The 12,374-nt window shown below is 58.6% G+C and overlaps 1 protein-coding gene across 1 annotated transcript in view; it reads left to right on the plus strand.

Annotated features, from left to right (window-relative positions):
- Window positions 1–12,097, plus strand: part of PTPRS (protein tyrosine phosphatase receptor type S) — a 69,975-nt gene extending 57,878 nt beyond the window's left edge. The window contains exons 22-34 of the mRNA XM_082652459.1: window positions 319–366; window positions 1,576–1,673; window positions 1,753–1,876; window positions 2,460–2,635; window positions 2,715–2,834; window positions 5,670–5,824; window positions 5,924–6,209; window positions 6,439–6,617; window positions 7,359–7,485; window positions 7,571–7,696; window positions 9,643–9,797; window positions 9,989–10,124; window positions 10,794–12,097. Of these exons, the coding sequence (XP_082508585.1) occupies window positions 319–366; window positions 1,576–1,673; window positions 1,753–1,876; window positions 2,460–2,635; window positions 2,715–2,834; window positions 5,670–5,824; window positions 5,924–6,209; window positions 6,439–6,617; window positions 7,359–7,485; window positions 7,571–7,696; window positions 9,643–9,797; window positions 9,989–10,124; window positions 10,794–10,862 (1,799 nt within the window). The 3' untranslated portion in view covers window positions 10,863–12,097. The remainder of the gene's footprint in view (window positions 1–318; window positions 367–1,575; window positions 1,674–1,752; window positions 1,877–2,459; window positions 2,636–2,714; window positions 2,835–5,669; window positions 5,825–5,923; window positions 6,210–6,438; window positions 6,618–7,358; window positions 7,486–7,570; window positions 7,697–9,642; window positions 9,798–9,988; window positions 10,125–10,793) is intronic.
- The last annotated feature ends 277 nt before the right edge of the window (window positions 12,098–12,374 follow it).

Genomic DNA, 12,374 nt, shown 5'->3' on the forward strand with positions numbered 1-12,374 from the left:
CCAAAATCCCCTCTGCTGACCCCAACAGGGGACCCAAGGCCAGGTTGGTCTGGGGGGACACGTTGATAGAAGAGCCTAAGACTTTGGGATCTTTCCGAGGTCACAGCTGAAAATCAGGGCTGGCCGATGTCCAGCCGGAGGGAAGCACAGCAGCTGCCGTTGGTTCTCTGGTTGGGGCCCAGGCGGCCGTGTGTCCCTCACTCGTTGCTCTGCCCTTTGCGTCTGTCCGCCGGCTGCTGTGCGCGCACCCAGCGAGGGGCGGGGGGAGGTGGCCTCCCCCGCGTGTTTTCATTTATTTATTGTTTGCTGTTTCTGCAGATTCAGGCCTCAGCAGCCCCCTCAGGGAGCCGGGGTTTCACTTTGAAAGTTAGTTCCTGTGTCTCTCTGTTCTTAGCTTCCTTTCGCGCCTGTTTGTTTTCATCCTTGGTTTCTCCATCCCGCCTCCTCTCTCTCTGCCCACCTGTCCTGCGCTGGCTTCTCGAGGGGGGGCGGGGGTGTGGTCTGCCGGGCCCTGAGGTTTTGGGTTGTGACTGTGTGTGTGTGTGTGTGTGTGTGTGTGTGTGTGTGTGTGTGAGAGGGGGGGGGGGAGCGGGAGTCTAGGTGAGACGTGTATGTACATGTAAGTATCGCCCATGTGATAGGGGACCCACCAGTCAACTGGACACCAGCCTCAGACTCCTTAGATGTGGGCTCTGGGGCAGTACCCGGGGTGGCGGGGAACACGCAGGGGCTCAGACCAACAGCTCCTCACCAGCTGGCTCAGCACATCTTTATCGGTCTAACACCAGTGCTTTGGTGCTGGCGCATAGCCGTCAGCCTCCCTATATCTGCAGAGCGAATGTGTGAGCACATGCATGGCCACCAGGCCCCAGGAGAGGCCGGGGGTCTGGCAGGCTCAGATATGGGGAGGAGAGAGCCAGGCCCACCCCATGACCTCCAGCCACCCCCACCCCCCCCGGGGGCTCCAAAGATAAGGGACGTCACCATCCCAGGTACCAGATGAGAAAATGAGCCCTCAGAGGTCAGGGGTTCGTGGCAGCTGCCCCACCATCCAACACACACACACCCCGTGTCTCCCCTCCCCGGTCCCTCAGCTCCACCTGGCAGAGGACTTTTGGGTCCCTCTGATCCCCCAGGGGCCGGAAGGGGTACCGGCCTCCCGCCCCTGCCCCAGGGATGGTACTTCCGAAAGCCCGGCCAGCTGCATCCGCTTCTTCATCTCTGTGTCACTTGCCTGCTTCACGAGGCACCAGGAGCTTGAAGTCCTGGGCGCATTGACCCTTCCCCAGCCCCTGCATCCCCAGCTGGTTGCAGGGGGGCACTGGGGAGGGAGGGCACTGGGAGCTGGGGCTCAGCCCAGAGCCGCCGCCTCGTGCTCCCCACTTCAGCCCCGCAGGCCTGGGGTCCCTGCCTCCACGGGGGCTGCCCTGAACCTTCCCCTCCCCCGCCACTCCCTCTAACTGCAGCTCGTCCATTGCAGACTCACACTGTAGAGCACCCCCCCACCCTCCCCCCCCGGCCCCCGGGCTGGCCCCTGAGTGACCAGCCACGCCGTTGGGTCTTCTGTTCCCGCAGGCATGCTCAGCCACCCACCCATCCCCATCGCGGACATGGCGGAGCACACAGAACGCCTCAAGGCCAACGACAGCCTCAAGCTCTCCCAGGAGTACGAGGTGAGCTGGCCCCCACCTCCCACTCTCCCGGGCCCACAGACACCCACCCTGACACCCCCCCGCATCCCCTTCCCCGCAGTCCATCGATCCGGGCCAGCAGTTCACGTGGGAGCACTCCAACCTGGAAGTGAACAAGCCCAAAAACCGCTATGCCAACGTCATCGCCTATGACCACTCTCGTGTCATCCTCCAGCCCATCGAAGGTAGCACGCGGGGCCCCAGGCTCCGTCATGCCCAGCCTCGTTCCACAGAGAGCGCATGGACCCCATGCCTCCTCTGGGCCACGGGGCCAGGCCAGAGTGGACTAGCTAGGGGACGGGTGGGGAAACTGAGACCTGGTCCAACGCTAGCCAGAAGCCACTGGGAAGTTTTAGATGTGTATTTAACTGATGGCCCCTGTCCATTACATGTTTCCATCTATCCCTCTACATCAGTGACGCTCATCAGGGCAGTTCCACCACTCGGGACGTTTGGCGATGTCTGGGGACATGTTTGTTGTCACGGCTTAGAGGAAGGGGGTGTTAGTGGTATCTAGGGTATAGAGGCCGGGACGCTGCTCAATAACTTGCAATGCACAGGACAGCCCCTAGCATAGAATGATGCGGCCCCACATGGCTATAGTGTCGAGGTGGAGAAACCACGAAGTACATGCCGCACGATTTCCTTGGGGACAGATTGGGGCAGTCCAGGAGGGCTTCCAGTAAGTGGGAAGTGGTGGACCAGGTGGAACCAGCCTAGAAGGACAGAGCGCCCCCACTGATCTCTGGCTTCTCACCCCGGCTGTAGGCATCGTGGGCAGCGATTATATCAACGCCAACTACGTGGATGGCTATCGGCGGCAGAATGCGTACATTGCCACGCAGGGGCCGCTGCCCGAGACCTTCGGTGACTTCTGGCGTATGGTGTGGGAGCAGCGCTCCGCTACCATCGTTATGATGACACGGCTAGAGGAGAAATCACGGGTGAGGCCTGGACCCTGTGGCTCCCAAGCCCTCGGCCGGCTCCGGCCCACACTCACCTCTGTTCTCTTACCCGGTACAGATCAAATGTGATCAGTACTGGCCCAACAGGGGCACGGAGACCTACGGCTTCATCCAGGTCACCCTGCTGGACACCATCGAGCTGGCCACGTTCTGCGTGCGGACGTTCTCCCTGCACAAGGTGGGGCCCAGGCCGGGACTGGGGCCTCTGGGGAGGGGGTGATCGGGGCGGAGGAGGAAGATGAGCTTCTGCCCTGGGAGCTCCCCATGGGACAGAGAAGAAACCATGTTGTCCCAGGCTGACCACATTCTCAGGTGGCCCACTTCATGGATGGGGACACTGAGACTCAGAGGGGAACAGCTCTTGTCTCCAGCCACTGCAGGAGGACAAACCAGCAGGATCCTACTTAGCAGTGAACCTGCTGTCCCCTTGCCGTCAGTCCTCCTGCCCCACACACCAGGTCTTCCTTGCTCTCTGGCCTCACCCAGCCTGGGTTTATGGCAGGGTCCTGGCAGGGTCTTGGCCATGCAGTCAAGGGGCTTCCAGTCTTGGATGGAAGACACAGTGGGCAGTTGAGACTGGGGCAGAGGGAGTCTTTAGATATGTATTTAACTGATGGCTGCCGTGCGTAACATGGTTCCGTGTGTCCTTGTACATCAGTGGTTTTCAGTTGGGGCATTTTGCCATTTAGGGGACATTTGGCAATGTCTGGGGGCACTTTTAAAAAATTGTTTTATTGAAGTGTAGCTCATTTACAATGTATTAATTTCTGTTGTCTAGCAAAGTGATTCAGTTATACATAAATATACATTCTTTTTTGTATTCTTTTCCATTATGGTTTATCACAGGACATTGGATACAGTTCCTTGTGCTAGACAGTAGGACCTTGTCGTTTATTCATTCTGTATATAATAACTTACATCTGCTGACCCCAACCTCCCACTCCCTCCCTCCCCCAACCTCCCACTCCTTCCCTCCCCCAACCCCCTCCCCCTCGGCAACCACAAGTCCGTTCTGTATGTCCGTGAGTGTGTTTCTGTTTCGTAGATAGGTTCACTTGTGTCATTAGATTCTGCATATAAGTGATATTATATGGTATTTGTCTTTCTCTTTCTGACTTCACTTAGCATGATCATCTCTAATGGCATCCATGTTGCTGCAGGTGGCCTTATTTTGTTCTTTCTTACGGCTGAGTTGTATTCCAGTGTATATATGTGCTACATCTTCTTTATCCATTCCTCTGTCAATGGACATTTAGGTTGTTTCCGTGTCTTGGCTATTGTGGATAGTGGTGCTGTGAACACAGAAGTGCATGTATCTTTTTGAATTGGGGTTTTGTCTGGATATATGCCCAGGAGTGCGATTGCAGGATCATATGGTAGCTCTGTTTTTAGTTTTCTGAGGAACCTCCATACTGTTTTCCACAGTAGCTGCGCCAACTTACATTCCCACCAACAGTGTTAGGAGGGCTCCCTTTTCTCCACACCCTCTCTAGCATTTGGTATTTGTGGAGTTTTTTAATGATGGTCATTCTGACCTGTGTGAGGTGGTACCTCATTGTAGTTTTGATTTGCATTTCTCTAATAATTAGCGATGTTGAGCACCTTTTCACGTGCCTCTTGGCCATCTGTATGTCTTCTCTGGAGAAATGTCTATTTAGGTCTTCTGCCCATTTTTCCATTGGGTTGTTTGTTTTTCTTGTCGTTGAGTCGTATGAGCTGTCTGTATATTTTGGAAATTTAGCCCTTGTCGGTTGCATCGTTTGCAGACGTTTTTTGTACGTTGTCTTTTTGTTTACGATTTCCTTTGCTGTGCAAAAGCTTGTAAGTTTAATTAGGGTTCCATTTGTTTATTTTTGTTTTTATTTCTAGTGCCTTGGGAGACAGGGGACGCTTTTTAGTGTCATGCTGGGGAGCGGGGAGCGGAGGTGCTCCTCGCACCACAGGGTTCCCCTGGCCGCCAGCCAGGGCCTCTCAACTTTAAGCATACATCTGGCCCAGGTGCCAGAGACGGTCAACGGACACGAGGGGGTACAGATTTTCAGTTGATTCACACCTGAAGCACGCACTGTGTGTCAGACCCTTACCTGGGCATCAGGACACCCAAAGTGTCCTGCTCTCGTGGGACTTACAGTCTAGTGGACAAGACACAGACAGTAAATATGTAAAATGACAGGAAATCTTACACAAAAACAGGGCAGAATAGAATGGGTAGTGGAGGACCTGCAGTTGGTGAGGAAGGGAGGAGATCTGGGGTAACAGCATTCCAGGCAGAGGGCACAGCCATGCAAAGGCCCTGGGGCTGGACTGTGCCTGGGGTGTTTTAGGAACAGCCAGGAGTCCCGTGTGGCTGGAGCAGAGTGAGTGAGGGTGAGAGAGGGAGGAGGGGAGGGCAGGGAGGGGACGGGGCAGGTCGTGCAGGATGCTGTGGGCTGCAGGGGAGACTTGGGCTTTTACCCCCAGGGAGGGCTGTGGGCAGAGGAAGCAGAGGAGGGGCGGGACCTGACTTGGGTGCTCACCAGTGCCCTCTGTCTGCTGAGGCGGGAATAGACTGCGGTGGGGATGCCCGGGGACCAGGGTGACTGCTCTGGTCTGGATGGATGATGGTGGGGCTGGACCAGGGTGGTCCCCATGGAGGGGGCGAGTGAGAAGTGGGTGGGCTTGGGGTAGACTTTGAAGGCAGAGCTGACGGTGCTGACTGATGTCTTGGATGTGGGAAGGAGGGGGAGGGGAGTCAAGGGCGACCCCTAAATTCCGGCCGGAGTGCGTGGAAGGATGGCGCCGCCATCAGCTGAGATGGGGGGGAAAGGGTTTGGGGAGAAAGTGGGGGGCACAGTGCTGGCCGCGTTGAGCGTGAGATGCCAGTGAAACTCCCAGGCAGAGACACCCCCAAGCCCCGGGGCAGCCGGGCACCTGAGTCAGGCGCTCCGAGTAGTGGTGGTCTGGAGGTGTGAACGTGGACCCCAGCACGTGGGTGGTGGGCTGCGGTGACTGGCGGTGTCCCTTTGGCCCCCAGAACGGCTCCAGCGAGAAACGGGAAGTCCGGCAGTTCCAGTTCACGGCGTGGCCGGACCACGGGGTGCCCGAGTACCCGACGCCCTTCCTGGCTTTCCTGCGGAGAGTCAAGACCTGCAACCCGCCGGACGCGGGCCCCATCGTGGTCCACTGCAGGTACCCCTGTCCCAGTCCCCCTGCTCCCCGCTGCGCCCCGCCGCACCTACCCCACCCCCTTGCCCGGGGGGCCCCTGATGACCCTGCCTGTCTCCGCAGCGCTGGCGTGGGCCGCACGGGCTGCTTCATTGTCATCGACGCCATGCTTGAGCGGATCAAGCCGGAGAAGACGGTGGACGTGTACGGCCACGTGACGCTCATGCGGTCCCAGCGCAACTACATGGTGCAGACCGAGGACCAGTACAGCTTCATCCATGAGGCCCTGCTGGAGGCCGTGGGCTGCGGCAACACGGAGGTGCCTGCCCGCAGCCTCTACGCCTACATCCAGAAGCTGACCCAGGTGGAGCCCGGCGAGCACGTCACCGGCATGGAACTCGAGTTCAAGGTGGCCTGGGGGCTAGAGCTTGCTGTGGGCCGGCTGGGGGAGGGGGCTGAGCGGGAGACCGGCGTTCAGGGGACCAGAGGGTGGGGGGTTGGTGTTCCCCTGCCTGCCAGGCCCCTGTTAGCGCCCTGGCTGGAAACACACAGCCCACCCCATCCCTGGGGAAAGCAGGTTCCCAGCCGGAGGCTGTCCTGATGGTGGCCCCCCGTCCCCTCGTCCCTCGTCCCCACAGCGGCTGGCCAACTCCAAAGCCCACACATCCCGCTTCATCAGTGCCAATCTGCCTTGTAACAAGTTCAAGAACCGCCTGGTCAACATCATGCCCTACGAGAGCACACGGGTCTGTCTGCAGCCCATCCGGGGTGTGGAGGGCTCCGACTACATTAACGCCAGCTTCATCGATGGCTACAGGTACCTGCCCCTGGCCGCTGCAGGGGCCCTGGCCTTTGCCGGGCGATGCTGAGGCTCCAGAAAGTCCCGGCCCTGCCCTCGGGGGGCCTCCAGTCTTGCATGGGAGAGAGCTAGACGGACCTTGCCAGTCTCGGTCACAGCTGAGGTGGAGGGAATCTTTAGACATCTGTTTAAGTGACGGCTGCTGTCCGTAACATGGTTCTATCTGCCCTTCTCTATCAGAGATTCTCAATCTGGGCAATTCTGCCGCCCAGGGGAAATTTGACCGCATCTAGGGACGTTTGGAGGGTCATAACGGGAGTGAGGGAGGAGGATTACTGCTGGCATCTCGGGGGCAGAAGCCAGGGGTGTTGCCTAGCGCCCCACGGTGCACAGAACACGGCCCTGTCACAAAGAATCATCCAGTCCCGAATGTCGGTAGTGCGGAGGCTGAGAAACCCTGGCCGAGGGAGGCTGTTCCAAGGAGGGGGTACTGCCTGTGCATAGCCCTGGGGAGAGCTTGGCCTGTGCAAACAACGGAGATTAGTTCAATGGTACCTGAGTGCGGGCAGAGGAGGGACGCAGGACAGGTCAGCAGGCAGCCCTGCAGCCTCCTGGAGAAGCGGGAATCTATCCTCGGGCTGATGGTCTCTCCATGTGGAAAATGGGATTATTTGGAGGGTTGAACCGGACAGGGAGGGAGATGATGCCTGGGCCGGGGTTTCCCCGTGGCCCTGGACTCACACACACCCCGCCCCGCAGGCAGCAAAAGGCCTACATCGCCACGCAGGGGCCGCTGGCGGAAACCACGGAGGACTTCTGGCGCATGCTCTGGGAGAACAACTCAACCATCGTGGTGATGCTGACCAAGCTGCGGGAGATGGGCCGAGTGAGCCGGGGGCCGCGGGGGGAGGGGCGGGGGCGGGGCCAGGGGCGGGGGGCAGGGCTGACCATGGCGGCCGCCTCCCCAACAGGAGAAATGTCACCAGTACTGGCCGGCCGAGCGCTCCGCCCGCTACCAGTACTTCGTGGTGGATCCGATGGCGGAATACAACATGCCTCAGTACATCCTGCGGGAGTTCAAGGTCACAGACGCCAGGGTGAGTTTGGGGTCGGAGTGCTGGGAAGGACCAGAACCCGGGCCGGACCCTATGGGCTGCTCACCGTTCCGCTAGTGGTCCGGAGAGGGCTTCCCTAGTTGGGGGTAGAAGCAAAGGCCCAGGGGAAGGAGAAGCCCCCAGGGCTGGTTGGAAGAAGAGTGAGTTGCCATTTGGACGGTCACTCCCACCACCGAGTGGGGGGAAGAGAGGGCCTTGACCCCACGGCCTCCCCGTTGGAGCGCGCGTCACACCACTCACTAGGGAACACGGCCCAAGGCGATCATGTTCAAGGGAGTGAGTGGGGCGTTTCCCTGGAAGCAACAACCCATGGGAGGGTAGTAGCGTTAGAGGGCTGAAAGCGGGCTGGGGGAGAGGTAATGGATTGATGGTGCCGGGTGGTGGTCGACGGAGCCGTAGATGGAAAAGAGCAGAGAATCCACGGGTGGCGTGATGGGGCGTGGGAATGTCAGTCAAGATGTTGCCAGTGGATGGCAAAGCCCGATGGGTAAAGAGCATCGTTAGTCGTCATGCGTGGGTAGCGCATACAGCGCTGTTGGATTGGTGGAGTGGGGGGATTGGAGAATCAGTGGAAGATGTTGCTGTTGGGTGGTAGTGGAGGAGGGTGGTAAACAAGGATGGTGTTGGGCGGGAGGAAGGTGGGACTGGAGATTGGAACGTATGGATAACAGGATGGAGAATGCCAACAGAGCAGGGGTCACTACGGGTTAGTGAAGGGTGACATGTTATCAGCAACGCGTGGAGGAAGATGAGGTTGGAGAGGGCAGATGTTTGGCCGGTGGCGGATGGAGACGATCAATGGGAAATGACTTCGGAGAGAGTAAAGAATGACGAACATTCAGCGATCAATGGTAGTAGACAGTGCTGCTGATGGTATAAGGTAGAGGAAGGTGGGGTTGGAGGAAGGAAGTGTTAGGTGGTGGAGGATGGAGACCATCAGGGTAAGACGGCATCACTGGATGGTACCATTTTGATGTAGAGACCGTGACTGGGAAAAGGTAGATGATGAGTAAGGGACGGTGGTGAACGTCAGTGGAAGATGGCCCTTAGAGGGGGGAGAGTGCTGAATTACTAGGGGTGGATTATGGAAGACGGTACCATTGGGTCGTGATGAATGGAAGGTGGCAGAGAGCCATGATGTTGGATGGCCCTGCTGGGTCGTGGGAAGATGGGATTGGCGAGAAGGACGGTTGAGTGGTAGGGATGGAGTACGTCGGTGGGAGGGGGCATCGTGGGATGCTCAAGGACTGAGTTACCCGCAGTGGATGGTGAAGGTTAGGAGGTAACGGTGTTGGGTAGCGCGGGTAGAAGGTGAGCTTCCACTGGTGGCTGGTGGAAGATGGCGCCCTGGGGTGGTGAAGGATGGTAGATGCTGGCGCTGGTGGGTGGTCGAAGACAATGGGCAGTCAGTGGTGGGGGATGGAAGACGGCACCGCTGGAAGGTGAGGGTACGGGGCAGTGCTCTTGTACCCTGAGATGGTGCAGAGTGGAGGATGCCAGGGAGCTGGAGAATGGGACCAAGAAGGGCAGATGTTGGGTGCACTCTGGGACGGCACAGGATGGAAGACGGCAGACAGCAGTGGTGGATGGGATTGGAGCTGTGCAGAGAGGAGCAGTTTGGGGGTGGGGGGTGAACGATGGCCATATATGGTGTCACTGGATGGTGAAGTTAGAGGATGAGCATGGCATCCTTGGGTGGTGAAGACGAGATTGGAGCATCTCAGTGAAAGATGGTGCCCTTAGACAGTGTAGGACAAGGAGTCGTCAGGGTGGATGGCAGAAAATGGGGCGGAGGATGGGGAAGGACGGAGGGTGGTGTTGGCTGGTGGTGGAGGATGGGACTTTGGTGAGGGTGGGAAAACAACCGTGACCACCACTGACCTTGATAACAAGACTGGGCTCTCTCTCTTGCTCTCTCTTTGTTCCAGGATGGACAGTCCCGGACTGTCCGGCAGTTCCAGTTCACGGACTGGCCGGAACAGGGCGTGCCCAAGTCGGGGGAGGGCTTCATAGACTTCATCGGCCAAGTGCACAAGACCAAGGAACAGTTTGGCCAGGACGGCCCCATCTCTGTCCACTGCAGGTGAGCTGCTCCCTGAGCCCCGGCCCACGGCCCGGCTAGGGAAACCGAGGCCTCGTGAGGACAGCCTCAGGCACTCCCGTTTGGGCTCTTTCCATCCCTGGGAGGCATCAGAGCAGGAGGGACGGGAATCGGGCAGTTAGGTCAGGCTCCCCCAGGCACCCGCCCCTGAACTCCCACACTGTCCCCAACAGCGCCGGCGTGGGCAGGACGGGTGTCTTCATCACGCTCAGCATCGTGCTGGAGCGGATGCGGTACGAAGGCGTGGTGGACATCTTCCAGACCGTGAAGATGCTGCGGACCCAGAGGCCAGCCATGGTGCAGATGGAGGTGAGGGCGGGACGGGGGGCGGCGGCCGGGCCCCATGCCGGCGCTGGCCCGGGCCTCTGTTCTCTCCCCTGTGAGATGAGCACAGCCTCCCTCCACTCTCTGGGTGCTTGTGGGTGGAAGGTCCTCAGCCCCTCCTGCTTTGGGCTGACCTGGGATGCGTCCATCCCGGCCCCAGAGTCACAGCAAGGTCAGGCTCAGCCAGGACCCCGGCACAGGCCACGAATCCTGAAGTGAGGCCCAGAGCAGGGAGGGGCTTCCTGCCATCGAGTTCACAGGGACATTTTAACAATGTCCTCCAGAGACTTCTGTGGCGGTCCAATGGTTAAGACTGCACTCCCAATGCAGGGAATATGGGTTGGATCCCTGGTTGGGGAACTAAGAGCCCACATGCCGTGCGGCACGGCCAAAAAAAAGAAAAAAATTAAAAGCAAAAGAAACACCAATGTGCTCCAAACTCTCCCATCTCTGGGGAGACAGAGCTGGAGTGGCAGCCTGCCAGCCCCCCGGGGGGTGTCGCAGGGCATGGCCAAAAGGCCGCGTCCTAAGAGATGAGAAGGCAGATGGAGCCCAGCGAAGGCGCAGGCTGCTCTGGGGGTCCCGGGGAGCCCTGGGCGGCTTCAGAGCAGGAGAGGCACTGACAGAGGCCCACCCCTCCCCTCCCCCACGCAGGACGAGTACCAGTTCTGCTACCAGGCGGCTCTGGAGTACCTCGGGAGCTTTGACCACTATGCAACCTAGAGCCTTGTCGGCCCGGCCCGACTCCAGCGGCCCCCGACGCCTCCCATGCCGGGCGGGCCCCGAGGCCTGGACCCCGGCGGCCGGGACAGGAGGCGGCGGCCGTGTTTCCGCAGGGTCTCCGGGAGCGACGCGGCCCCTCGAGCCCCCAACCCCCGCGTGGCCCCAGCCACCCCCCCCCTGGACCGGCCGCCGCCTTCGCTACTCGGCACATTCCTCATTTCCTTCCAGAACGAGATTCCAAAACGAGAGATTCCGGGGTGGGGGGAGGGGGGAGGCGGTGAGCAAAAGGGGGTTCTTCCCCAGAACCGGAGAAGGGCGGGGGCTGTGAACTTGGCCCTCGTCCTTCCCCGGGGAGCCTTCCTGCCCCACAGCCTGGAGGGCGCCGGGGATGGGGACCCGATGCAGCTCTCTTTCGAACGCAGTGTAACTATCCAGTGACATTTCCTGTTTTTTTAATAGTGTATTTTTTTTTTCCTTTTTTTTTTTTTTAAAGAAGAAACAAACGGGGGGAAAACAAAGACGACTTGACAGTCAACGAATTTAAAAGGAAAAACTTGGCTTATTCCTATTCTGTTCACAGACAGTCAGTCTATTTTTTCACTGTAGCAGCCGTTCTCGTGTACCAGCTGTGTTGGCAGGCGTGCGCGGGCTTAAGCTTGCCCCTGTGGCTTGCTTTTTTTTTTTTTTTCCAACCATCTGAAGGTGTGCCTCACTCAAGAATAGGGCCTTTTGCTCCTGATTTTTCTTTTTTTTTTTTTTTTTGCTTCTTTTATAATGAAATTCTCAGACATATCCAGAAGGGTGAGGGTGGAGAGCAGGGGGACTCGGGCCCACCAGCGTCAGGTCTCGAGCCCACGGGCTGGGCGCTGCCACAGAGGAGATGGCAGCGACCCCCCCCTCCCCGCAGCCTCAGCCCCCATCCCCCGGTCTCCTACCCCGAGGAGAAGGACTGAACAAAACGGGAGGTTCTCACTTCTTTGGGGAGAGAGAGGCCACGTGCTGCCCCAGATCAGGGACCCTTTCCGCCCCCTGGGACCATGGGGCAAGTTTTGGGGCAGAAGGATGGGATTTCCCCCCCCCCGCCCCCACCCCTGAGCAAGTAAGTTTTTCTCTTTGTACAAGAGCAGATCTGCCGTTGCTTTCAACACTGTTTATTCAAACGGAAGCAGCTGGGTGGTTTTCCCACCTCTGTGTATGTAGATAAATCGACTTTGTATTAAAGGAAGATCGTCTGACCCCGGCCAGTGGTGGAGTCTTTGTCAAGCCCCCACCTCGTCTACCCCATCTCCCTGGGGCAGCCGGGGGCCTGGAGAGCTTGAATGCAAACCCCAAGCCCTGGCCCTGCAGGGGCTGCCTCATTGATAATAGTTACTCTTGTTGATAACTGTGACCACCACTGAGCATCTATCATGGGCCAGCCCTCTGAGGTGGGAGTCAACCCAATTTATAGATGAGGAAACAGAGAGGGCAGGCACCAATGCAAAGTCACACAGTGGTTCGAAGTGGACCTGG

The sequence above is a fragment of the Grampus griseus genome (genome assembly GCF_964374135.1).
Source record: "Grampus griseus genome assembly, chromosome: 3".
Classification (NCBI taxonomy): domain Eukaryota; kingdom Metazoa; phylum Chordata; class Mammalia; order Artiodactyla; family Delphinidae; genus Grampus; species Grampus griseus.